The sequence below is a fragment of the Morus notabilis genome, unplaced genomic scaffold (assembly GCF_000414095.1).
Source record: "Morus notabilis unplaced genomic scaffold, ASM41409v2 Scaffold416, whole genome shotgun sequence".
Classification (NCBI taxonomy): Eukaryota; Viridiplantae; Streptophyta; class Magnoliopsida; order Rosales; family Moraceae; genus Morus; species Morus notabilis.
Genome location: NW_010368049.1, coordinates 196,178 through 219,808, shown reverse-complemented (window position 1 = coordinate 219,808; position 23,631 = coordinate 196,178). Strand labels below are relative to the sequence as shown.

The 23,631-nt window shown below is 33.8% G+C and overlaps 1 protein-coding gene across 1 annotated transcript; it reads left to right on the top strand.

The window, feature by feature from the left end:
• Nucleotides 1-19,815: 19,815 nt before the first annotated feature.
• Nucleotides 19,816-21,653, top strand: LOC112094660 (galactose-specific lectin-like). Its single transcript, XM_024176139.1, has 3 exons — nucleotides 19,816-20,025; nucleotides 20,763-21,008; nucleotides 21,243-21,653. The coding sequence occupies exons 1-3, from the start codon at nucleotides 19,852-19,854 to the stop codon at nucleotides 21,477-21,479; spliced, it is 657 nt and encodes a 218-aa protein (XP_024031907.1). The 5' UTR covers nucleotides 19,816-19,851; the 3' UTR covers nucleotides 21,480-21,653.
• Nucleotides 21,654-23,631: the final 1,978 nt, after the last annotated feature.

Here is a 23,631-nt window from a genome sequence, read left to right as displayed (position 1 = left end):
AGCTAAACCGGGTTTGATATCCAAAAGGTAGGATATTCTTGTCCATATCCTTGTTAGCCTCATTTTAAATTATTTTGGCCAATGAAAATATTTTAGAACAAAACATGTTTAAAGAAAATGATTTTAAAGAAATGGCATGTGAATGCTATTAAGTTTTCCAATGATTTTGGAAATGAGATTTTAAAGAGTATCATTTTTTAAAATGAAATATTAAAGAAACGATACAACGCATGGTGGCCACAGAGATCGGGATGTGGGAATCGCATCCTTGGGGGCAGGTCCCGAAACCCGTACGGATCCACTTCTTGTTTAGTGGAATTATGGCTCTGCACTTTTCATTAGACAGACATTTTTACCGCTTCTTGTTTAGTGGTATGATGAGCTGCACACTTTCATTATACATATATTTTCTACTGTGAGTATTTCCTTTTCTAAAAAGGGATGACCGGTTCTGGGTGTATATCTTCAGACCGTGAGTACCTTTATTTTAAATGCTTTATAAAATTATATCCTAATGGGCCTTTCGCTCACCTTTCTTGCTTTCAAATGTATTAAACCCTTCCAGGCGACGCGAGGAGTAGTACGGAGTAGGTAGCTACTACCGGTGACGTGGACTTCACCTCGGGAAGCGAAGAGTTGTATCCCTCTTATCTTTTATTTCAAGGCATGTATAAAAGATTATGGATTGTAAACTTAAATATTACTAGACTGTGGTTGATGTCACATTTACTCTTGTTTATATTCATGTATGCTAAACACCCGTGGGAATTCCTGACATGATACCAGGGACGTGGTTTTAAACTGGTTTGGTTAGAAATTCCACCACCATTCTTGAAATTGAATTTCTCCTGAATGAAAAGGGGCTCGTTTAGAAATACCTGGATGTTTTGGATTTGAAAGGAATTAAAATATTTGCTAATCACTCTCTCAAACAGGTTTAAATTTCTAAACGAGCCTCCACGTCACTAACCCCGGTTTGGGGGCGTGACAGCGGTCGACCGGATTACACCACATCAGGTCGACCTGTGCAGTCGACTGAAGTGCACACCACCAGTCGACCGGTGGTGTTGCACTGCTCTGTCACCGGTCGACCGGTGTACAAGGGGTTTGACACTGTTTTACCTGAAAATGCTATTTTGACCTCAATTTTTTAGGAGAACCCAAATTAGCTTCATTTAGGGATCTAGAGTGAATGAATTAGCATATTTAATCCATGTTTGAGATTAAAAACCTTGGAATGATGATTTGAAACATGAAATGATTTAAGAAACTTGAAATTTGATTTAAGGCACACTAATAGGAAATCAAAGGGAATGATTGAGATTGAAATTGCTTTAGGATTAAGGATCGGATCCTAAAGTGTTGTTTTGTATCAATGTTAGCCGAGGACTCAAATTGAGGGGCTTTGAGGAAGTGAAAGTCAGAATAGTGCAACGCTGGTCACAGGTTTGGTACTTGAGAGGTAGGATTTCTTACCCTTTATTTGTTAGCCAGATTTCAAAAGAGTTTTGGCCTTGCAAATGTTTTAAAGAAATGACATGTTTGCGAAAGAAAAACATTTTAAAAATAATAGCTTTATTTTAGCTATTGGAATTATAATGAACTATTTCATAAAGTTTAATGAATGATTTCTTAAGATAAGAGATCTTACGAATCGGTAAACCGGCTGATGGCCTAGATAGGATGTGGAGAGTGCATCCTTAAGGGCAGAACCCGAAACCCAGCCCGGAGATTATAAGGCTTGTGCTTGTGTAAGTAATTTATCATAGTATAAATTACTTGCTGATGAGTTTAATATGGAGATTTTCAGTTATATTTCCTTTCAGAAAAAGGGTGTGGGGTTCCGGCTGTTGTGCTGGAACTGAATGTCTATATTTATTTCATTGTATATTCATTTATTTATTTACTCATTCATTTATTTACTTGTTTATAAAGTTATTTCAAAATATATCCTAGTGGGCCTTTCGCTCACGTTTTATTTGTTTTATAAATATTAAACCCCTCCCAGGTGAGTCTAGGAGCAGTGCAGAGTAGCTGAGTTAGTTGGTACCGACCGATTAAGTGAAGACTGTGATCATCCTTCCAGCCTTTTTTGATGTAATGGTTCATTTAGTAATGCACTTGCCAGAAAAAGCCATTTGCGGAGGACCTGTTCATTTGAGGTGGATGTATCCTTTCGAACGATTCCTTGGTTCATTAAAAAATCTATGAGGAATCGGGCGGGACCAGAGGGTTCGATTGCCGAGGCTTATATTGTCAATGAAGCACTAACTTTTTGTTCAATGTATCTAAGTGGTATTAAGACAAGATTTAACAGACTTGAGAGAAATTGGGTAGACGATGCAGATGGTAGTGTGAAGAACATATCTGTTTTGCAATCGAAATACCGTCCAAATGGAAAGATGATCCCGATCACATTAGACAACTAGTTACGAAGTAAGGCTGAGTGGTACATATTACAGAACTATTCATAAATCTAACACTACATTGAGTAAGTATTACCTCACTATTTTATTACATAATTGAGTCTCATGAAATGATAACACTAACTCAAATTTATAATTTCAGTGAACATAAGAAAGAACTTAATGATACTGGTCGAACTAGATCATTAGATGAAATTCAATTCATAGAATTTCCAAAATGGTTCTAGCATAAGGTATTAAGCTATAGTCATAATTTATAATTTCAAAACTCTGGCTACATAGAACTACAGTTGATATTGTTTAATGTTGACAGATGTCCAATCTACAAGAGCGGAACACGCTAGTCGCGACCGCACAATTAATTTCTCTTTCGTGTGGTTCAAGCTTCTCTATTAAAAGCTACTCCAGCTGTGTGGTGAACGAAGTCAAGTTTCTGATATACAATCGGGATATCAATCGAAAAACCCAGAATAGTGGTATTTGAATTCGCGGACTAGATAATCAGACATATTACGAAGCACTAGAAGAGATTTATGAATTATCATACATAAATGATAACTATGTTCTTCTATTTAAATGTAAATGGTTCGACACTCATCCAGGAAGAAAGAGAGTTCAACGACACAAGAATAGAACGAGCATCTTTGTCAAGGACTCCTGGTATGAGAATGAACCATTTATATTGGCATTTCAATCGGAACAGGTTTTTTATGTGGATGATTTATTCAACGGGCTGAACTGGAAAATTGTTGAACATTTTGGACATCGACATATTTGGGATATTCCATATACAGAAGCAGACGACATTAAAATAGTTCAAGATACCGAGTCTATGAATGTTGACTTAGTCGTGGAACTCCCCGAGATTGACACTTTGATGTGGAATCGACTTGATATATCATCTAATATTGTCTTGTCTGATGTTGATGTAATTTTAAAAGACAAGTCTTCCGTTAGGGATAATGACTCTGATATATTGGTTGATGATGATGAAGAAGACTTAGTTGAAGAAAACATCGACGATTCTGAGGATGATAGTGACATAAATGTGGAGGGTGACAATCAAGACATTAACAGTGATGATGAATAGAAATTATGTATTGCGATTATTATTTTAATAATTATAATTATTCATATAACATAAGATAATAACGTTTATGATGACTTCTTAATAGGCAATCATTGCTGGCCTAGTCACTACATGTGCTGGCTCTTCAGGGGGAGCGCAGCCTCCATCCGATCCTTATAGGTTTCCATCACACTGTGAGTCAGGTATGTTAGAATATAATTATAAATTTGTTAAATTAATTACATTAGTATTATATGATCACTAAATATATTTAATTCTACAACACCTGATGCCGCACCTCGATGACATCGTGGAGGTCGAGGGAAGGGTTAGGGTCAAGAAATCGCTGCCAGAGTGGCAAAGGAAGGAAAGATTACCCCCATGTTTGACAAACATGGAGGTACTTGGAAGGCAGTTGGAAACTACGCCACCTAGTTTGATTGTGCTGTTGGAATCCATGTTAGGGATGTCTGTGAGCCTTTCCACGATGCCTGGAAGGACGTGGACATCCAGTATAAGAGAGAGATTCAACAGCGCCTGCTGGTATAAATTATTTAACTTTATTATTTTTTAATTTAATCTAAATTTTAATATAATATAATCATTTAACATGTTTATATTGTATTACAAGAATGGTTTAATCTCGATTATGACCGCAACAATGGTATACTTAAGTCTGTGGTCGACAAGTAGGCTGCAAAATGTTATAAGGATTGGAAAAGTGACCTCCATGACTATTTCAAAGATCTTGGTGGTTCACAAAATGAGAGTGCAGTTAGGGCCCACCCCCTTAAAAATCTCAGGAATCTAGCTCACTAGAGTCATTGCTGCGATAGATTCATGTCCAACAAGTTTTAGGTAATTGAATCTATTTTTATGTTGTTTTTATAAAATATATAATAAAGGTTAATTTTACTAATGCTGAATGTAATCATAAATAGAAAAAGTCAGAGATCAATAAAGTTAATCGTATCAACCAAAAGTGGTCGAGCTGTTGATCGGTGTGAAAATAACACATATTTTCTACTCGCAAGTGCACGAGGTCGACAAGTAATAAAGTAGTGAGTGAGTGGCGTGTCCCACGAGGATTGTGTTCCTAAAATCTAGCTAAGTATTGCAACTAGAATAACATAGTTTTATCTAGACAAGTCCAACATAAAAATGTGATCAAGAAAACAAAAATAAAATGCTAAACTAATTAAATGAGCAAATTAAACAATGGAAGAAATTTTTGGGATCGAAGGGGGCTCTAATGATAAGGTAGCTAGGATCCTTGATTTCACCTTGCCTAATTATTCTAATCTTTTTTAATGCTATTGATTTCCCTCAAGCCAAACATTAATCATGAATTTCCTAAAATAATCCAACTCCCTCTCTCGAGTGCCGAATCAAATATATGCAAAATCACCTAATTAACATCCCTATTAATTAAGTTAATTGTGCATTCATTAAGCTATAATTCATTTGTGATTTCCTAGCTCATATTCATCTCTCGATTCCAATACTCAATAGGCTGTGTTCAACGAATCCCAGCATGTGCAAGTGACTCTCTCAAGCCTAAATCCACATATCTAAATCTTCTAATCAATCTTTCAATTTATTAAAGCGTTAAGCAAAGAAGAGCACAAATGTTTGGGCATGAAAAACATCAAATAGCATCAAATATTCATAGCATAATCGTAGCAAGGTTACATCAACAAATGTTTGGGGATAGGTGCACGTCTAAACTCATGGAAGTGACTTTGCTTCCTATCAATGGCCGGTCGCTCATTCTGACCTTGAGTGGCCATGCCTTGGAAAGTGGCATACATGACATCCATAAATTCTTGATTCTGTGGTGCCAGGTTGTTAACAGATCTACGACGCGGCGGCATCTGGTTTAACTGAAAAGAAACTAGACTGTTTAGTGGATTCCTGATGTCACGCATGTATGTACAATCCTGCGGTTTCTTAATCTAAGGCTCTGATACCACTTTGTCATGCTCCGAAACCGGGGTTGGTGACGTGGAGACTCGATTAGGAGTTAAACATTTAATAATTAAAACCAACAGTGAAATATTAAAGAAATCTCCAAACGAGCCCCACTATTTTATTGAAAATAAATTACAAGAACATCTCAAAAGGCTAAAAACTCCCGCCTCTTACACTGTTTAGGGCTACACCTACAGGATCTTCAGTATCGTACAGACATGAATGTGTAAATAACATTATAGACATCAACCATAGTCTAGAAATCCAAATATCAGAGTATACAGAATTTATGAATTCTTACATTTGTACACAGGGAGGATGACCACAATCCTCTCCAAGTCAGGTGGTAGCTACTCAGCTACTCCGCACTGCTTCTAGAATCAACTGGAATGGGTTTTCATTTATAAAACCATAAAACGTGATCGAAAGGCCTAGTAGAATATATTTTGAAATAACTTTATAAATAAGTAAATAAAAAAATGAGTAAATGAATAAATATAGACATTCAGTTCCAACACAACAGCTGGAACCTCACATCCTTTTTCTCAAAGGAAATATAATTGAAAATCTCCGTATTACAGGCATCAGCAAGTAATTTATACTATGATAAATTACTTACACAACCACATACACAAGCCATATCACCCCGGGCTGGGTTTCAGGTCTTGCCCCCAAGGATGCACTCTCCACATCCTATCTAGGCCATCAGCCGGGTTATCGATTTGCAAGATCTCTTATCTTAAGAAATCGTTCATTAAACTTTATGAAATAGTTCATTATACTCCCCAGAATCTACAACAAGCCATGGGGGTAAAAATGTTTTTCTTTCGCAAACATGCCCTTTCTATAAAACATTTGCAAGGCCAAAATCCCTTTGAAAACATGCTCAAAAAGGAAAGGGTAAGAAATGCTACCTCACAAGTACCAAACCTGGTTAGCGTTACACTATTCTAGCTTTTACTTCCTCAAAGCCCTTCAATCTGATTCCTCAGCTAGCACTGATACAAAACCACGCTTTAGGATTCAATTCACCTTCCTAAAGCAATTTCAATCTCAATTATACCATTTGATTACCTATTAGTGTGCCATAATTCAATTTTCAAGTTTCATTAATTAACTCATGTTTCAAATCATCATTCCAAGGGTTTTCAATCTCAAAAACATGGATTAAAGATGCTAATCCATTCACTCTAGGTCCCCAAATGAAGCTAATTTGGGTTTTCCTCAAAAACCATGTCAAAATAGGGTTTTTTAGCAAAACATGGTCAAACCCAGTGTACACCGGTCGACCGGTGACAGCGCAGTGCAACACCACTGGTCGACCGGTGGTGTGCAATTCGGTCGACCGCATAGGTCGACCAATCCGGTCAACCGCACAAGTTAACCTGTGAAGAATAGCAGGGCGAGGAAAACCCACGGAATCAGCCCAAAAACCTACAAATCTGAGTCCAAATCGAGATATGTCAAAGGAAAATGACTAGATCTGGGTTCGAGGTACTGAATCAAGTCTAAAGAACCCAAGATCTCTAATTTCTACCATAGTTTTACTCAAAATCCATCAAAATCTATTTCGAACCAAAAATAAGTTTTTAAATTCAAAAATCTAAGTTTCAAGAGAAGTTTTTCAGAAATCTTACCTCGAATCCTTCTCTTGACGTTGAAAACTTCTTGAAATTTCTCTTTGGTTCTAGATTTGGATGTTTGAATCAAAACGGGAGAGAGATAGAGAGAAAAAAAATGAGAGTGAAGAGAGAGAGAGTGAGTATGCACGGGAAGGAAAGGAAAGGAAGGAAAAGAAAGAAAAAGAAAAAGGAAAAGAAAGAAAAAAAATGGGCAGGTGTCAAGCATTTAAAATAACAGTCCAGAAATGTGCCCATACACATTTCTGGGTAAAAATGTAAACACTGAGAATATTTAAATACCTTGGAATTATTTAAATCTACTCATCAGAAACATTTATTAAATGATAATCAATTAATTAAACGAGATTAGGCACACTAATAAATCTTTATTACCTTAATTAATCTCATTTAATTCTTCAGGGTGTTACACGTCTAAACTCACGGAAGTGATTTTGCTTCCTATCTTCGGTCGGTCGCTCATTCTGAGCTTGAGTGGCCATGCCTTGGAAAGCAGCATACATGGCGCGCATGAATTCTTGACTATGTGGTGCCGGGTTGTTAACCGACCTACTACGCGGCGGCATCTCATTTAACTGAAAAGAAACTAGATTGTTTATTGGATTCCTGATGTCACACATGTATGTACAATCATGTGGTTCCTAAACCTAAGTCTCTGATACCACTCTGTCACGCCCCTTGGGCAGGAGTCAATGACGTGGAGGCTCAATTAGGAGTTAAACATTTAATAATTAAAACCAGCAGTGAAATATTAAAGAAATCTCCAAACGAGCCCCACTATTTTGCCGAAAATAAATTACAAAAATATCTCAAGGGGCTAAAACTCTCGCCTCTCACATTGTTTAGGGCTACACCCACAGGATTTATCCACAGGATCTTCAGTATCGTACATACATGAACGTGTAAATGAAACATTACAGACATCAACCACACTCCAGAAATCCAAATATCAGAGTTTACAGAATTTACAAATTCTTACATTCGTACACCAGGAGGATGAACACAATCCTTTCTTAATCGGGTGGTAGCAACTTAGCTACTCCGCACTGCTCCTAGAGTCGCCTGGGATGGGTTTACAATTTATAAAATAATAAAACGTGAGCGAAAGGGCCAATAGGATATATTTTGAATTAACTTTATAAACAAATAAATAAATAAGTACATGAATAAATGATTAAACAATGAAATAAATATAGACATTCAGTTCCAACGCAACAGCCGGAACCACACATCCTTTTTCTCAAAGGAAATATAACTGAAAATCTCTATATTACAGGCATCAATAAGTAATTTATATTATGATAAATTACTTACACAACCACGTGCACAAGCCATATCACCCAGGGCCAGGTTTCGGGTCCTGCCCCCAAGGATGCACTCTCCACATCCTATCTAGGCCATCAGCCGGTTTATCGATTTGAAAGATCTCTTATCTTAAGAAATCATTCATTAAACTTTATGAAATAGTTCATTATACTCCCCAGAACTACAACAAGCCATGGGGGTTAAAATATTTTTCTTTCGCAAACATGCCCTGTCTTTAAAATATTTGCGAGGCCAAAATTCTTTGAAAACAGGCTAACAAAGAAAGGGATCAAGAATATCCTACCTCACAGGTACCAAACCTAGCTCGCGTTACTCGATTCCGACTTTCGCTTCCTCAAGCCCCTAAATCTGAGTCCTCAGCTAGCACTGATACAAAACCACACTTTAGGATCCAATTCTTATTCCTAAAGCAATTCAATACCAATTATACACTTCGATTTCCTATTAGTGTGCCATAATTTAATTACTAGTTTCACAAACCATTTCATGTTTCAAATCATCATTCCAAGGGTTTTCAATCTCAAAAACATGGATTAAAGATGCTAACCCATTCACCGGTCGACCAAATGAAGCTAATTTGGGTTCTCCTCAAAAATCGAGGTTAAAACAGGGTTTTTCAACAAAATCGGGTCAAACCCAGTGTACACCGGTCGACCAGTGATAGGGCAGTCCAACACCACCGGTTGACCAGTGGTGTGCACTTCGGTCGATGGCACAGGTCGGCCTATTATAATGCAGTCCGGTCGACCGCATAGGTCGACGGGTGGAATCAGTGTAGGATGGCCAGAAGGGCCGATCCGAATAAAATCATTACAAAACTTACAATTTCAAGTTCAAATCTAAAATATCTCAAAGGAAAACAACTAGATCCGGGTTCTAAGTACTAAATCAAGTCCAAAGAACCCAAGATCTCCAATTTCTACCATAGTTTTACTTAAAATCCATCAAAATCTATTTCGAACTAAAAATAAGTTTTTAAATCTGAAAAACTTGAGATTGAAGAGAGGCTTTTCAGAAATCTTACCTCAAATCCTTCTCTTGGCATTGAAAACTTCTTGAAATTTTCGTTTGGTTCGAAATCCAGTTCGATTCGATGAAAATTTTTGAACGGGAGATAGAGAGAGTGAGAATGAGAGTGAGAGTGAGAGAGAGAGAGCACACAGGAAAGAGAAAAGAGAAAAGAAGGAAAGGAAAAGGAAAAAGAAAAAGGAAATGGACAGTTATCAAAACATTTAGAGACAATCCAGAAAATGTGCCCACACACACTTCTGGGTAAAATATAATTACTGAGAATATTTAAATACATTGGAATTATTTAAATTTACACGTCAGAAACATTTAATATCTCATAATTAATTAATTAAACCAAATTAAGCACACTAATAAATCTCAATTACCTTAATTAATCTCGTTTAATTCTTCGGGGTGTTACAGTTTTTTAGAAGCCCAAGAGACGGCTCCTCCCGCAATTATGAAAATCTAACTGGATGTGGATTTGTTATCACTTGCACTTGTTATCCAACTTGCATCCGAGTACCCTTCAAGTACCGCCGGATAGTCATTATATGACAAACCCAAATTAATGGTTCTTTTAAGATAACCAAGTACTCTGCTAATTGCATTCCAATATTCAACACCCAGGTTACTCATGAACCTTGACATTTTGCATACCACAAATGCTATGTCAGGTCTTGTACAATGCATGACATACATTAAGCTACCAATCGCACTAGCATATTCAAGCTGTGCCACCGCTCGACCTGCATTCTCTAGTAATTTAATACTAGAATCATACGGGGTATTCGCTTCTTTAAACTTCAAATGATTGAATTTAAGAAGCACCTTCTCAATATAATGAGATTGACACAATGAGTAACCCCCACTATGCTTCCTCACTTTTACAGCTAAGATAGTATCTACCTCACCAAGATCTTTCATCTTAAATTGTGAAATTAGATATTTCTTGGTATCATTTACCCCTTGAATGTTTGATCCAAAGATAAGCAAGTCATCAACATATAAACATATAATCACACCAAAATTATTTATAAATTTAGAGTATATGCATTTATCTACATTATTATGCTTAAAACCATGAGATAAAATGACATTATCAAATTTCTCATTCCATTATTTTGGTGCTTGCTTTAAACCATAAATCGACTTGACTAACTTGCAAACCTTCTTTTCATTTCCAAGCAATACGAACCCTTTGGGTTGTTCCATATAGATTTCCTCATCAAGATCACCATTTAGAAAAGCCGTCTTAACATCCATTTGATGCACATGCAAATTGTATATTGATGCAATTATAAATAGCACGCTTATGGATGTCAATCTAGCTACCGGAGCATATGTATCAAAATAGTCTATACCATACTTTTGTTTAAAGACCTTAGCTACCAATCTAGCCTTGAATATTTGTATAGACCCATCGGTATTATACTTTCTTCTAAACACCCCTTTGTTGCTTATTAGTTTTGATCCCGGAGGAAGATCAACCAAGATCCAAGTTTGATTCGATATAATCGAATCCATTTCATCATTTACGGCCTCTCTCCAAAAGGAGGCATCCCTAGAAGACATAGCTTCAGTAAATGTCTTTGGATCTTCTTCTACAGTAAACAACAATGGTATTTTATTAAGTACACCATTTCTATCTCCTTCAACCAAAAAGGTTAAAGCGTGAGATGAAATAAAATCTGGTGCTAAGTCCTTTTCTTTTCTGTCACGTTGACTTCTTCTCGTTTCGAAATATGTCATAGACTCTTTCCTTTTATTAGTGGAGGTACCGGGAATGTCAACACATGGTTGATTAACATTAAATTCTAATTCAGTGGAAGAATCAAGGCTAAACTTGTTCTCAATAAATTTGACATCTCTTGATTCCACAATGACATTAGAATCTAGATTCAATAATCTATAAGGCTTGGAATTTTCAGCATATCCTACGAAAATACTTTTAATTCCTCTAGCACCTAACTTTGATGATTTAAGGTCAATCACTCTTTAAAAGGCTAGACAGCCCCGCATCTTTAAATACATCAAGTTTGGTTTTCTTCCTTTCCATATTTCATATGGAGATACATGTGTTTTTATAGATGTAATTCTATTGTGAACATGACATGCAGTAAGTAAAGCTTCCCCCCATAAATTATTAGGCAATTTAGCATTAAGAAGCATAGAGTTAATAATATCGGTAAAAATCATATTCTTTCTTTCAGCCAATTTATTTTATTGAGGAGTGAAAGGGGCTGACTTTCGGTGAATAATATCATGCTCTTCATAGAAGGCATCAAATTCATTTGAGAAATATTCACCACCTCAATCATTTCGAACCATTTTGATCTTCATATCTTTTTTGTTCTCCACTTCAGCCTTATAAATTTTAAATTTATCAAAGGCTTCATCTTTTTTTCTAAGTAAATACACATAAGTGTATCTAGAACAATCATCAATGAAAGTGATAAAGTATCTCTTTCCTCCTCTTGTCAAAAGTTCATTATACTCACAAATATCGGTATGAATCATATCTAATATTTGTGTATTTCGTTCGGCTCTAGGAAAGGGTTTCTTTGTCATCTTTGCTTATATGCAAATTTCACACTTATCATTTTTAACATCTTTGTAATTAATTAAGCCGTGTTTAGACATATATTTCAAAGCTTTAAAATTTAAGTGTGCTAAACGTGCATGTCAAACATCAAAAGAATCAACAATATAAAGAGAATTCACATCGTCTTTATTATTAATGCTAAGTTTGTACATGCCATCACAAGAATATCCCTTTCCTACAAACACCCCATTCTTAGATACAATACAATTATTGCCCTCAAGTACAATCTTAAGCCCATTCTTACAAAAGAGACTAGTAGATACAAGAATTTTCCTAATGTCAAGAACATGAAAAATATTGTTCAAAGTAAGCTTCTTTTGGGAAGTAAAGTTGATCTTCACCACTCCTCTCCCGGCAACCTTCACTGCATCATTATTCCCCATGAGAACCGTTTTTCCTTCATTTTTCACTTTGTATGATGAGAACAAATTCTTGTCATTACAAATGTGGATTGTGCACCGGAATCAAGCCACCATTCAGAAGAATTTGTTGTGCACCGGAATCAAACTTGAGCACTGTGAGAAGAAAGAACAACTTTCCTTTCCAGCGGGTACCGTCAAATCTATCAAGTTGGACATTCAGATTGAGGAAAGACGTCATGTTCTTTTCAAGCTCCTTGCAGCAATTTAACACCTTAAAGATTGTTGGAGAAATTTGAGTGTAGAGGGTGAAAAGAATGCAGAAACAAGAGATGGTTTGAGGTGTATAGGAAAACTTTCCTTTAAGGTTTTATTTGCCCTCACTTCTCAAAGTTTGTTAATAAGTTTCAATAGCAAATTATCCCTAAGATACAACGAACCCTTGAACACAATATCTAGTAATAATATTGAGTTTTAGAACATAAAATCAAGTCTGTAAATTTTCTGGAGAATTAATAAAGACAAAGGTGTCATTTCATGAATGAATGCATTCTCTTTAAACATTACAACCATTCTCATAAAAGTACCTTTTTAATGTAAAGATATCTTTTCATAGATAAATACACCTATTACAATAGTTATATCTATTGTTAATTGGTGTTTAGATGTATGAAAACATATCACTAATGGATGTAATGGTTCAAAACGTTTTAGATCATATAAACTCACGAAAACATTATTTTCTGCATAATTTTCGCTGCAGCGGATGTTTTCCCGCTGCAGCTGCAAACAAACCCGAGAGATACAAACATTTTGGCTCCAGCCAAAATATTTCGGCTGCAGCTGGTTTGACTGAATCAAAGCAATTTTTCTGCTACAACTTTTTGAAGTCCCTTTAACACGAGTTGTCATGTTTTAATAATTAAACCACTTGTAATTTTGATCCAGACATATTGTAATCTCTCTAACAATATATATATATATATATATTATGTATATATTCATATATATCTCAAGTGGTACGGCAAAGTTACTGAAGAAAAAAGACAACGAGACGACCAATGTTTATTTGTTATTTATTTATTTGTATGTGTAAACTGAGTTGATGTACATTACCTCCCCGGTGTCCACAGTAACCACATGAGGCTTGAAGTTCCCAGTACGGCTGTGGTTGTATGTTCTTCCCCTTCACGAATAAGAGTTCAAATGTTAGATAAAGATTCAAGATTGTTTCACAAAAACAAAAACAAAACAAAAAAACAAAAAAAAAATTCAAAATTTGCAATTTTGGTGACATGATATAGTTGGATCCAACTATCTGATATAGTTAATAAACTACAAAGTGGCTCATGCATGTAGGTAACAAATGAATTTTCCCTTTAACAAACAAAGAAAAAAGAAAATAATATCTGAAATACTTCTGAGACCCCAAACAAACAACAGTCAAAAAGTACAAACTCAACTTTCCCAAAAATGGAGTTTGGATTAGAAGGAAAGACCAAAAAAAGTGATATATCCTTTTAATTCTGGCTTAGTTAGAAAGAGAAAAGAAAAAAAGTGATCTTCTTGTAATACCAAAAAAGGCAAGTTAACAAGGACAGATCCCACTACGGATCCTAACATAAGTTCCGACCTTTTCTTCTATTCCCAAATTACCCCTCTTTTTCGGGAAATACAATTAATTCATTTACTTTCATTTTTCATTTTTCATTTTTCCATATATGTTAGAATTTAGATAGTACTAAATAATAAATTGAATGTCATATATTTTTCAAATCAGTAATTTTTTATTGTAAAAGTTGATATTTTTCATTTTTCCATGTAGTTAGTGTTTAGAAAAATAGGTGATTTTCGTATAAATTTATAGGCAATCTTTATGGTAGGGCAGCTTTTTTTTAGCCTAGGTAGAGCTTGTAAAATAATGGCAAGTCAAGGAAAACGGTAATCCTGATGATTCTAATCTAACTGTATAAAAGTCTCAATGCGCAGAGCGCTCCTTCGGTCACGTAGGCAGCCGTTTTGTCCGCCTTTTTTTCCTTCTCTTTTTTAGATTTTTTCCTTTGTTCTTTAACCCTTCTTTAGTTTTTATTTATACTCCTACTAAAATATTGTGTGCTTTCACTAAAATAGATATATATTTTTTATATATTTCTATTAAAATAAATATATTTTTTTATACGCTCCACACTAATTCACTTTACTCTTTTAGTTTTTGACTTTTTATCTACCTCATCATTCATTGGTCGTAAGAAAGGGAAAGTTTTGTTTCAGCAAAAAAAGAAAGAGAAAGTTCCGATAAAGTAAAGAGAAAGTTGCAGACAAAAAGAATTTATGGTTCATTGAATAATTGTTTGTCCAAAGTGGTCCAAGCCCCAGCCAATTTCAAGTTTTCAAGAGGTGGATTTTAACATTTTGACATCAGGTAACCTTCAAGAAGACAAAAACCATGCTTTCCTTTTTTAATTAGGTATATATATATATATATTAATATATATATATATATACAACATTGTTGTTGTTCATTTTATTGCTTTAGGAATTTGAGCCCCATAATACCATTGTAAATGGTTTTGATGTTTTGGGTGAAAATGACATCTGTGTAAATGGTTTCAATGTATTGTTGGGTGACATTTTATGACATGATTTACATCTGTGTATTGGGCGACAAAAATAAAATCCATCATTTTCTTTTTTTAATTAGATATCATGGTAAATGGTTTTCTTTTTTAATTAGCTCTTCCAAGCCTGAAGTTTTTTTTTTTTAGTTTGAAATATTCTTTTAGCAAGTTATATAAGTTTTTAAATGATTATAACTTATTGGAATTCATTAATAATATCATTATCAATTTTTTTCTTTATAACAGCAATGTGGAAGTTTTTGAAAAGAAAGTCAGATGAAACAACGCTTCCTAGTCCAAGTGAAAAAAGATAAAGTTACAAAAACTTGGGTGGAGTACAACCCTGAAAATCTCCCAACAGATCCTGGATTGAGGCCTTCAATTTTGGATTATAATCCTAATGTTCGAGATGAAGTTCGAAGAAAATATATGAATAATGGTCGTTGTCAGCCTTCAAAGCATAATTTTCCATTGAAACAATTTAGAAAAGAAGCGAGAGGATTCAATCCTGATTGGTTTAAGGAATGTTCAAATTGGCTAGAATACAGGTATATCAAAAGATGCTGCATTTTGTTTGTGTTGTTATCTTTTTAAATCATGTAATTAAAGGGGAGCATGCAGGTGGTGACTCCTTTGTTGGCAAAGGATTTTCAAATGGGAAGAAGAAAGAAAGATTGCAAGTTCAAAGCATAGTTTATTTGTTGATACTAAAGCTTGGAGAAAATGTGAAGCCGTGATGAATCAAGAGCAACACATCGATAAAATTTTGGAAAAGCAAACAACAGAAGCTCGCAATGACTATCAAACTCGTCTAAATGCATCAGTGGATTGTATTCGATATCTTTTAAGACAAGGTCTTGCATTTCAGGGTCATCAGTGGATTCGATCCAATCATTTGATTTTGTGTTTAGTCTTCATTTGATGAGAAATATATTAGTTGTTACGAATGAGCTGTCAAAGGCATTGCAAAGAAAAGATCAAGATATTGTGAATGCCATGAGTTTAGTGAAAATATGCAAACAAAGGTTGCAAATGATGAGAGATAGTGGGTGGGATTCTCTTTTTGATCAAGTCTCTTTATTTTGCCAAAATCACAACACTGATATTCCCAACATGAATGACATCTTTAGAGCGCGGCGTAGATCACGACGCAAGGTTTAAGAAGTTACAAACTTACACCAATTTCGCGTGAAGTTATTTTACTATGTCATTGATATGCAACTTCAAGAATTAAATGATCATTTCACTGAGGTAAATACTGAGTTGGTTCTCTGTGTAGCTTGCTTATGTCCAAATGATTCATTTATTGCTTTTGATAAGAGAAAGTTGATTGAGCTTGCTAAGTATTATCCCGAAGTTTTTTATGTGGCCGAACTTATGATCTTGGAGAATCAACTTGAAACTTATATCATTTATATGCGCCCGAGTAAAGATTTTACTGGATTGAAAGGTATTTGTGCTCTTGCACAGAAAATGGTTGAGACAAGAAAGAATAATGTGTATCCATTAGTTTATTTGTTGATTACTTCGGCATTGATTTTACTGGTTGCTACTGCTAATGTGGAGAGAATATTTTCAGCCATGAATATTGTGAAGAATCGGTTACGAAATTGAATCAGAGAGCAATGTATGAATGACAGTTTTATCGTATACATCGAGAAATTTTTTTTTGATAATGTTGACAATAAAAATATTATGCAGCGTTTTCAAAAAATAAAAACTCGTCGTTTCTTATTGTAATATGTCTTATGAATTTTTAATATATGTATTTTGTAGCTAACGAAAAATACTATGATAATTTTTCATATTTTTCATGTTATTAATTTGTTAAAAAAATTTAGTGTACGCCTCTACTGAAGTGAAAGGTTGGCTCCACCACTACATGTGCATGAAGGGATCTAATTTTATTCGAAAATCTATTTACTCGTGGGAACTGCCTTAAATATGCTGGGAAAAATCTGGTTTAAAAGGTGTGGGATTGAAATGGATTAAAGTTTCAACCTGCTACTGGTCGCAACACTGGGACAAAATTAAAAACCCTATTTCCCATTTACCCACCCCAATTAATTATATCCTATTTTTCATATAAATATATAGTATAATATATAATATTAAGTATGATATATTAATAATGTATACGTATGTATGAAAACATGAATTTTGATCCACTTATTTTTCTAAATCTAATTTTTTTAATTGCTAAAAAAATATATTTAATTATCTTTTAATCTCTCCTACTATTATATGTTTAAAATCAAAATGTGTTTCTCTAATATGGTTGCTCAGCTGACTCACGTACACAATAATATGACACGTCCCCAAACCTAATATACAGACAAACGACAAAAAATTCCCAAAACGATAATATACGACCGTAGAAAAAAACTGATAAAAGTTGGAGAAACAACAATAACAATTTATTGAAGGTGGAAATTGATACTCTATAGCACTATATAGGCGACAAATCATAAAACTACAAGTCGAAGAAAACGGCAACATAATAAAGATATGCGACAAAATATCGCCAAAGGATAAAAAAGACACAGTGCAGTAAAAAATGACAGCGAATGCTACACAACGTTTAACGAAAAATCGACAACAAAAAGCTACATTAAACTGAGAAACGACAACGTCAATGTACTAGGAAGCTAAAAATGATAGCAAAGTGAATAAAAAGATGAAAAATAAAATAACAATTCAAGGAAATTGGCAACACCAAGGAAAAACACCCTAAAAGATTGCTAAATGTTCGGAAACGTACGAGGAGAAAATAAGAAGCGACATGCTCTGAAAATGACAACAAATTAAATGAAAAATCGAAACAAAAGTTTATTGAAATAAATAGCAACAGACATGTTATAAACAACGATGTCAAATCAAATTCATAAGATGTTGATCGCTGTAGAGGGTAAAATCTACAATTAGAGAATTTAAGGGCCAACAGTCAAGTTAGGAGTCATTAATTAGTGAAATTGATCCGCTGTGAGAACGAGAGCGTTAGTAAACATGAAAGTAAAGCGAAAACAATAAAAAATCATAAGAATTTATAGTGGTTCCCCTGATAATGCATGGTACGTCCACTGTAGGGCTCTAGTGGTTTCACTATGACTGTTCAAAAACGTTACAAGAGTCATTCTGAGAAGAACAAAATAAAAAAGAGAGAAGTCTGCTAGAAAGTACAATAAATAATAAAGAAATATACTGTAAGTGAGAGTGGAAGCTTTTATGTGCTGTAGAAGCATGCCGAACTGTGTCCAAATGCCTTGTATTTATAGTTGATGAGGCTCTACGAGTTGTTTTCTAATTCTCTGCATGATATGGCCTTCAATTCGTGATATTCCCTTTCTTTTTGGACGCTGCGTGACTTTTCTTAACTTGTTTTGTGTATAATCGACCGGTCAACCATGGTTTTCTGCCCATTTTGAGTTGATCCGGCCTCTTTATTGCCTCATTATTGGAGATATAGTTTCTTTATGTGAAAGACGATCAATTTCGTCGAATGAGAGAGTTGCTTGCGGCCTAAGTCAACCGTTGACCTTTTTCCTCATAAATTCTTCTAGCTGGAGTTGTTGATTTTTTTCCTTTTCTGACTGATTCTGTTGTTAAATCTTGTATAAGGAATGTCTTGAGGATATTCTCTCATGACTTGATGCCTAAGGTTTTCCTTCAACTCGTGAGATCGACCGATGGTATTGACCAGTCGACCAGTCGCTTTAACCTACGTGGGGAGTTACGGTGACTCGTTTAGTGACCTTTCAGAGTCTGAATTGCCACATACACAGTAAAAGATGAGGTACGAAATCTGACCTCAACAATCGCTTTCAGTTATTTTGTCTGGATCCTAAGGAAGGGCATAGAGACTAATCCATATGCTACAATCCAACCAAAAAAGATCTGTATATTGTCCAGACTATTAGTTTTGACTCGAGTTAAATCACGTCAGCCTCTAAATACTCTTGAACAGTCGAAGCTAGAAGATTATTCATTTATTTTATCAGGAAAGAAACAACGGCAGAAAGTCCAAATCTATTGATTTTTTCTCTTCTTTTTCTTCTTCTTCTTCTTCTTCTTCTTTGTTTTGTTTTGTTCTTTTTTTTTTTTTTTTTTGAATTGTAAATCAACAAATATCCAACAAACACAATATACTTGTCTCAGAAACAAAAGAAGGAATTCAGAGAGAGAGAGAGTCCTTGGGCCAAGTTGAAAAGGAGGAAAACTCTCGGACAATAATTGAAATTGAATATTAGAAAACGTAATATAATCTAATTTATAAATAGAAAAACTTACCAGAATATATAATATTATCATATATACTAAAACATATAATATTATCATATATATATATATATATATATATATATATATATATCACCTTACACACGAGAGAGTGGTGGGTCTAGAGGTTATGTGTTTATGGAGTAATTCACGGAACGATAGATGGTAGATGGATTAAAAAAAGCTCCCAAGAAAAACATGTCCCAACTACATAAAATACACGTGTTCATTAAAATCTTGCTTGTGTGCTCTCGAATCGGCATATTCGTTTTGCTTTTATTACAAACATTTACAGATGTTCTAAATAATTGCCTAAAATACACGCGTTCGTTAAAATCTGATTCCACGTGGCACTCCAACTAACTAAGACCTTTACATCTCTGACACTATTATTATCACGTGAATCGTGTGAATTTCTTTCATTGTCCCTAAACAAGCACGAAATTTCAAATAAGGGTAGCAGTTACATCTCTATATATAGCCGAGTAAACAAATAAGTTTTCTCCACATCCAAATATACCATTTACGTAAACTAGTTTTCAAATATTTTCATGCTGATGGCTTCGTCTTCCTTTCTCTCCCTCTCCTTCCTTGTCCTCCTCTTCTCTATCTCCTCTGCCAACACCCGCAAGTGGTCCTTGTCAAATGGTCTCGATCAGAAACCGATCAGCATAATCGAGGCTGCCATTGGAGTTTCTGAAGACCTCCTTAATCTCAATGGGATGGTGAGGCCCCACACACACACATATAAATATATATATATATATATATATTGCTTTTGAAAAGGCACATTTTTTTTAAACAAATCGATAGGCATTGTATTATAACTATTCAACAACTATATATTTGTCGATGATTCTTTTATATGTGGTATTTTGATGTGTTAGAATACACACGTATAAAACTATTTTGTAACCTCAGTATCGGTCTAAGGCATATGCTAGATTCTTTACTAACTGTTTAAAATTATCCAAAACAAAGGTGTTACTAGAGAATATATCATATCTCTTATAGTAAAATTCGGATTACTTAAATTTTTTATAATAATATTTTTAACATATCAAATTAAGAAAAATATGGTCGAGAATTGACAAAAAGAAAATATTGTTGTTAAAAAGTCAGTGTACGTAGAATACCTATTAGTAGGTAAAACAAACTATGCTATGAAGGAAAAAAAAACGAATTTCCTATTTGGTGTTTCTCTTTTATTTTTATCATTTTTTATTTGTCATTACTTATCTGTTAAATGTTCAGTCACTGAAAAGAGAAAATCAAGTTAAAAAACCAAGATGTAAGATTAGAAAAATTTTATTATTTCTCATGCGCCATTATCTAGATTTTCTAATGAAGAACGTTTTTGGTTTGATGTGTGTAGATTTACTTGTTAAATATAAATACACATATATGCATGTATCATCGAAAGTTTAAAATTAATTATTGCCATTTGGAAAACATTTTATAGGAAGCTAAAAACAATCAACGAAGTGGGAAAAGTCAGACGATAGTTGTAGGAACATGGGGAGCCAAAGTGACTGGCTCTAATGGTGTGGCTTTTGATGACGGCGCATACACCGGAATAAGAGAAATCAATTTTGAATATAATAATGAAACTGCTATCGGGAGTATTCAAGTGACCTACGATGTGAATGGTACGCCATTTGAAGCAAAGAAACATGCCAGCTTTATTAAAGGCTTCACACAAGTGAAGGTTAGTTTTTCATTCATTTCTTCATCTTTTAGCTATAAAATTTCTTTCCGGTATTACTCTATATATGTGTCTTTGTGAAAGCATTCTTTAATATGAGCTTATATTTTCGAGATAAGGATCTGTTAATATATATATTAGTAATGAGCTGTTAATATGAAATCATTTACTTATAAATACTCTCCATGTACATATATATAATACTAATTTAATTTTTTTATTTATATTTTGATCTAGATTTCCTTAGACTTTCCAAGTGAGTATATAGTTGAAGTGAGCGGGTACACTGGTAAAGTGAGCGGGTATACAGTAGTACGCTCTTTAACATTCAAGACCAACAAAGAAACTTATGGACCATATGGAGTTACAAGCGGCACACATTTTAAGCTCCCAATCCAAAATGGCTTAATTGTTGGATTTAAAGGAAGTGTCGGCTATTGGTTGGACTACATTGGGTTTCACTTATCACTTTAAGATTACTTATAAAATAATGATGCTACTAAGATGGATCGTTGTTGTCCTATAAATAAGTTCAAATCGCCAAGTATGTAATGGTAGTATTATATGTTCGTTTTGCTAGCAATCTTATTACCATATATGTACAAGGAATGATTTGATGTTTCAAATAAATGTCCATATATTGAGTAATTGGTGATGTGTTATATTACCTCTTGAATTTTGAGTTTGGCTTTCAAGAAAAGCACGAATTTGATGTAATTTTTATAGCAAATAATTAATATGGCTAGTAGTTCAAATCACATATTAATATGGCTTTCAATAAACTATTAATCTATACTCGTTTGGGACTCACATTAAATCACATATTAATAAGTACATAGTCACATTAAATCACATGTGATGTGTCATATGCATAGAGTAAGACATGTATCAATAAGAGCAGATGAGGAAAGAAAAAATGTATATTAAAGCACATCGAAAATAGATAATGAGCTCATATGGATTGTGAGATTTCGCATCAACCCTTTGATGTACAATTTTGAAAAAAAAAAATTTATTACGAAAAATGTGTTTCTTCAACAACAACAAAATAAAGAACATCTATTATAAAAATATATATATATAAATATTTAAAAAATAAATAAAAACACATAATGAAAAACTCAAAAAAACTTTGGGAGAGACACATGTTGTGGAAAAAAAAAAATACAGGTTAGTTTAGTTTCTAGATAACTTCTGGAATTTACTTTTGAATTGAACAATCATGACACTTGCAAAAAAGGAAAAGTAAGAATGCAAGAAAAACAAATTTGTTGGAAAATACATCATGTAATAAAACATCAGAATATGTGAATTGTGATGGGAATTATTATACATAAGTTGCAAATAAGTATGTTTCATCACAGATATGAATTATCAGGAAGTTACACTGATCCAACTCTCTATGAATTTACAGCTTCTTATGGGTCTGAGTTTTATGACCCAAAGACAATGTGATACGTTTCAAAAATACTATCTTAAATCACGAATTTGGTTAGATTAGAACTAGCAAAGTAGGACCAAATGCTTCTTTTTCTCTCTTTTTTTTGGTAAAATAAACGTAACATTGAAAATAAGTTTTTATAAATAATTATATATATATATATATATACATAAATGAAGATGCATATGTGGATAAAATGTATAAAGTATACACGACTTTACATGTATATATATACATATATACATATATATATATATATAACAGTTTGTTTTGAAAAAAAAAAAAAGATCAGGGGAGTAAAATATTTCTAGCTGCATTTCTTTTGGAATATGTTATAATAGTTGACGAAAAAATAGATATGACGATAAGTCGCCTAATTGGATAAAAGACAGTAGGCTTTTCAATACACGTGGTAGTCCCCTCCCTTTTTTTTTTTCTTTCTTTCTCGGCACCAAACTCATGTCGTATTCTATCATAACAAAAGACACAAGAATTTACATTTTACGTTATAAGAAAAATTTATAATGGAAACAACATGCTATTTATTCGACTGAACACTAGTACAAACACACGCTTTAAAACTGTTGTCAAAAGATCAGACGATGGTCGTCTATTTGACAGTTGTTAAATGTGCATTATATTTAATGACTGTTTAAAAACGTCGCTAAAACTATTTTCAAAACGTCATTTTATGCCAACATGACCTTGATGACGGTTTAAAAATGTCGTTAAAACTGTCTAAAAACGTCATCTTATGTTAACGTGACTTTTGACGATGATTTTTGAAAAACCATCGTCAAAAGTTATTTGCAAAAAATGAAAAAAATGTGACGAATGCATCAAACATATGTCCAAGATAACTAGATATCAAATTTATATAAAAAAAGTACAAGATAAAATTGAAATAATAATAATATTTAAACTTGTATTCAACAGTTTCTCTAAAATTTTCGAACCTTATATTCTCTAATTTAATAAAATAGTTGAGCTTACTAGGAATAGTGCTTCCTCAAACTCCATTAGTCTTTGTTTCTCTATAACATGCAAAGAAAGATGGAACTTGGTATAATTAGGCAGTCAATTTTATTTCAAGAACAACATAATAAATTTGTATATTATTCAAATATGTAATTATTTAGATATCTTGAATATTAATGGGATGTTTGTTTCAAGGGTTTGTCTCTA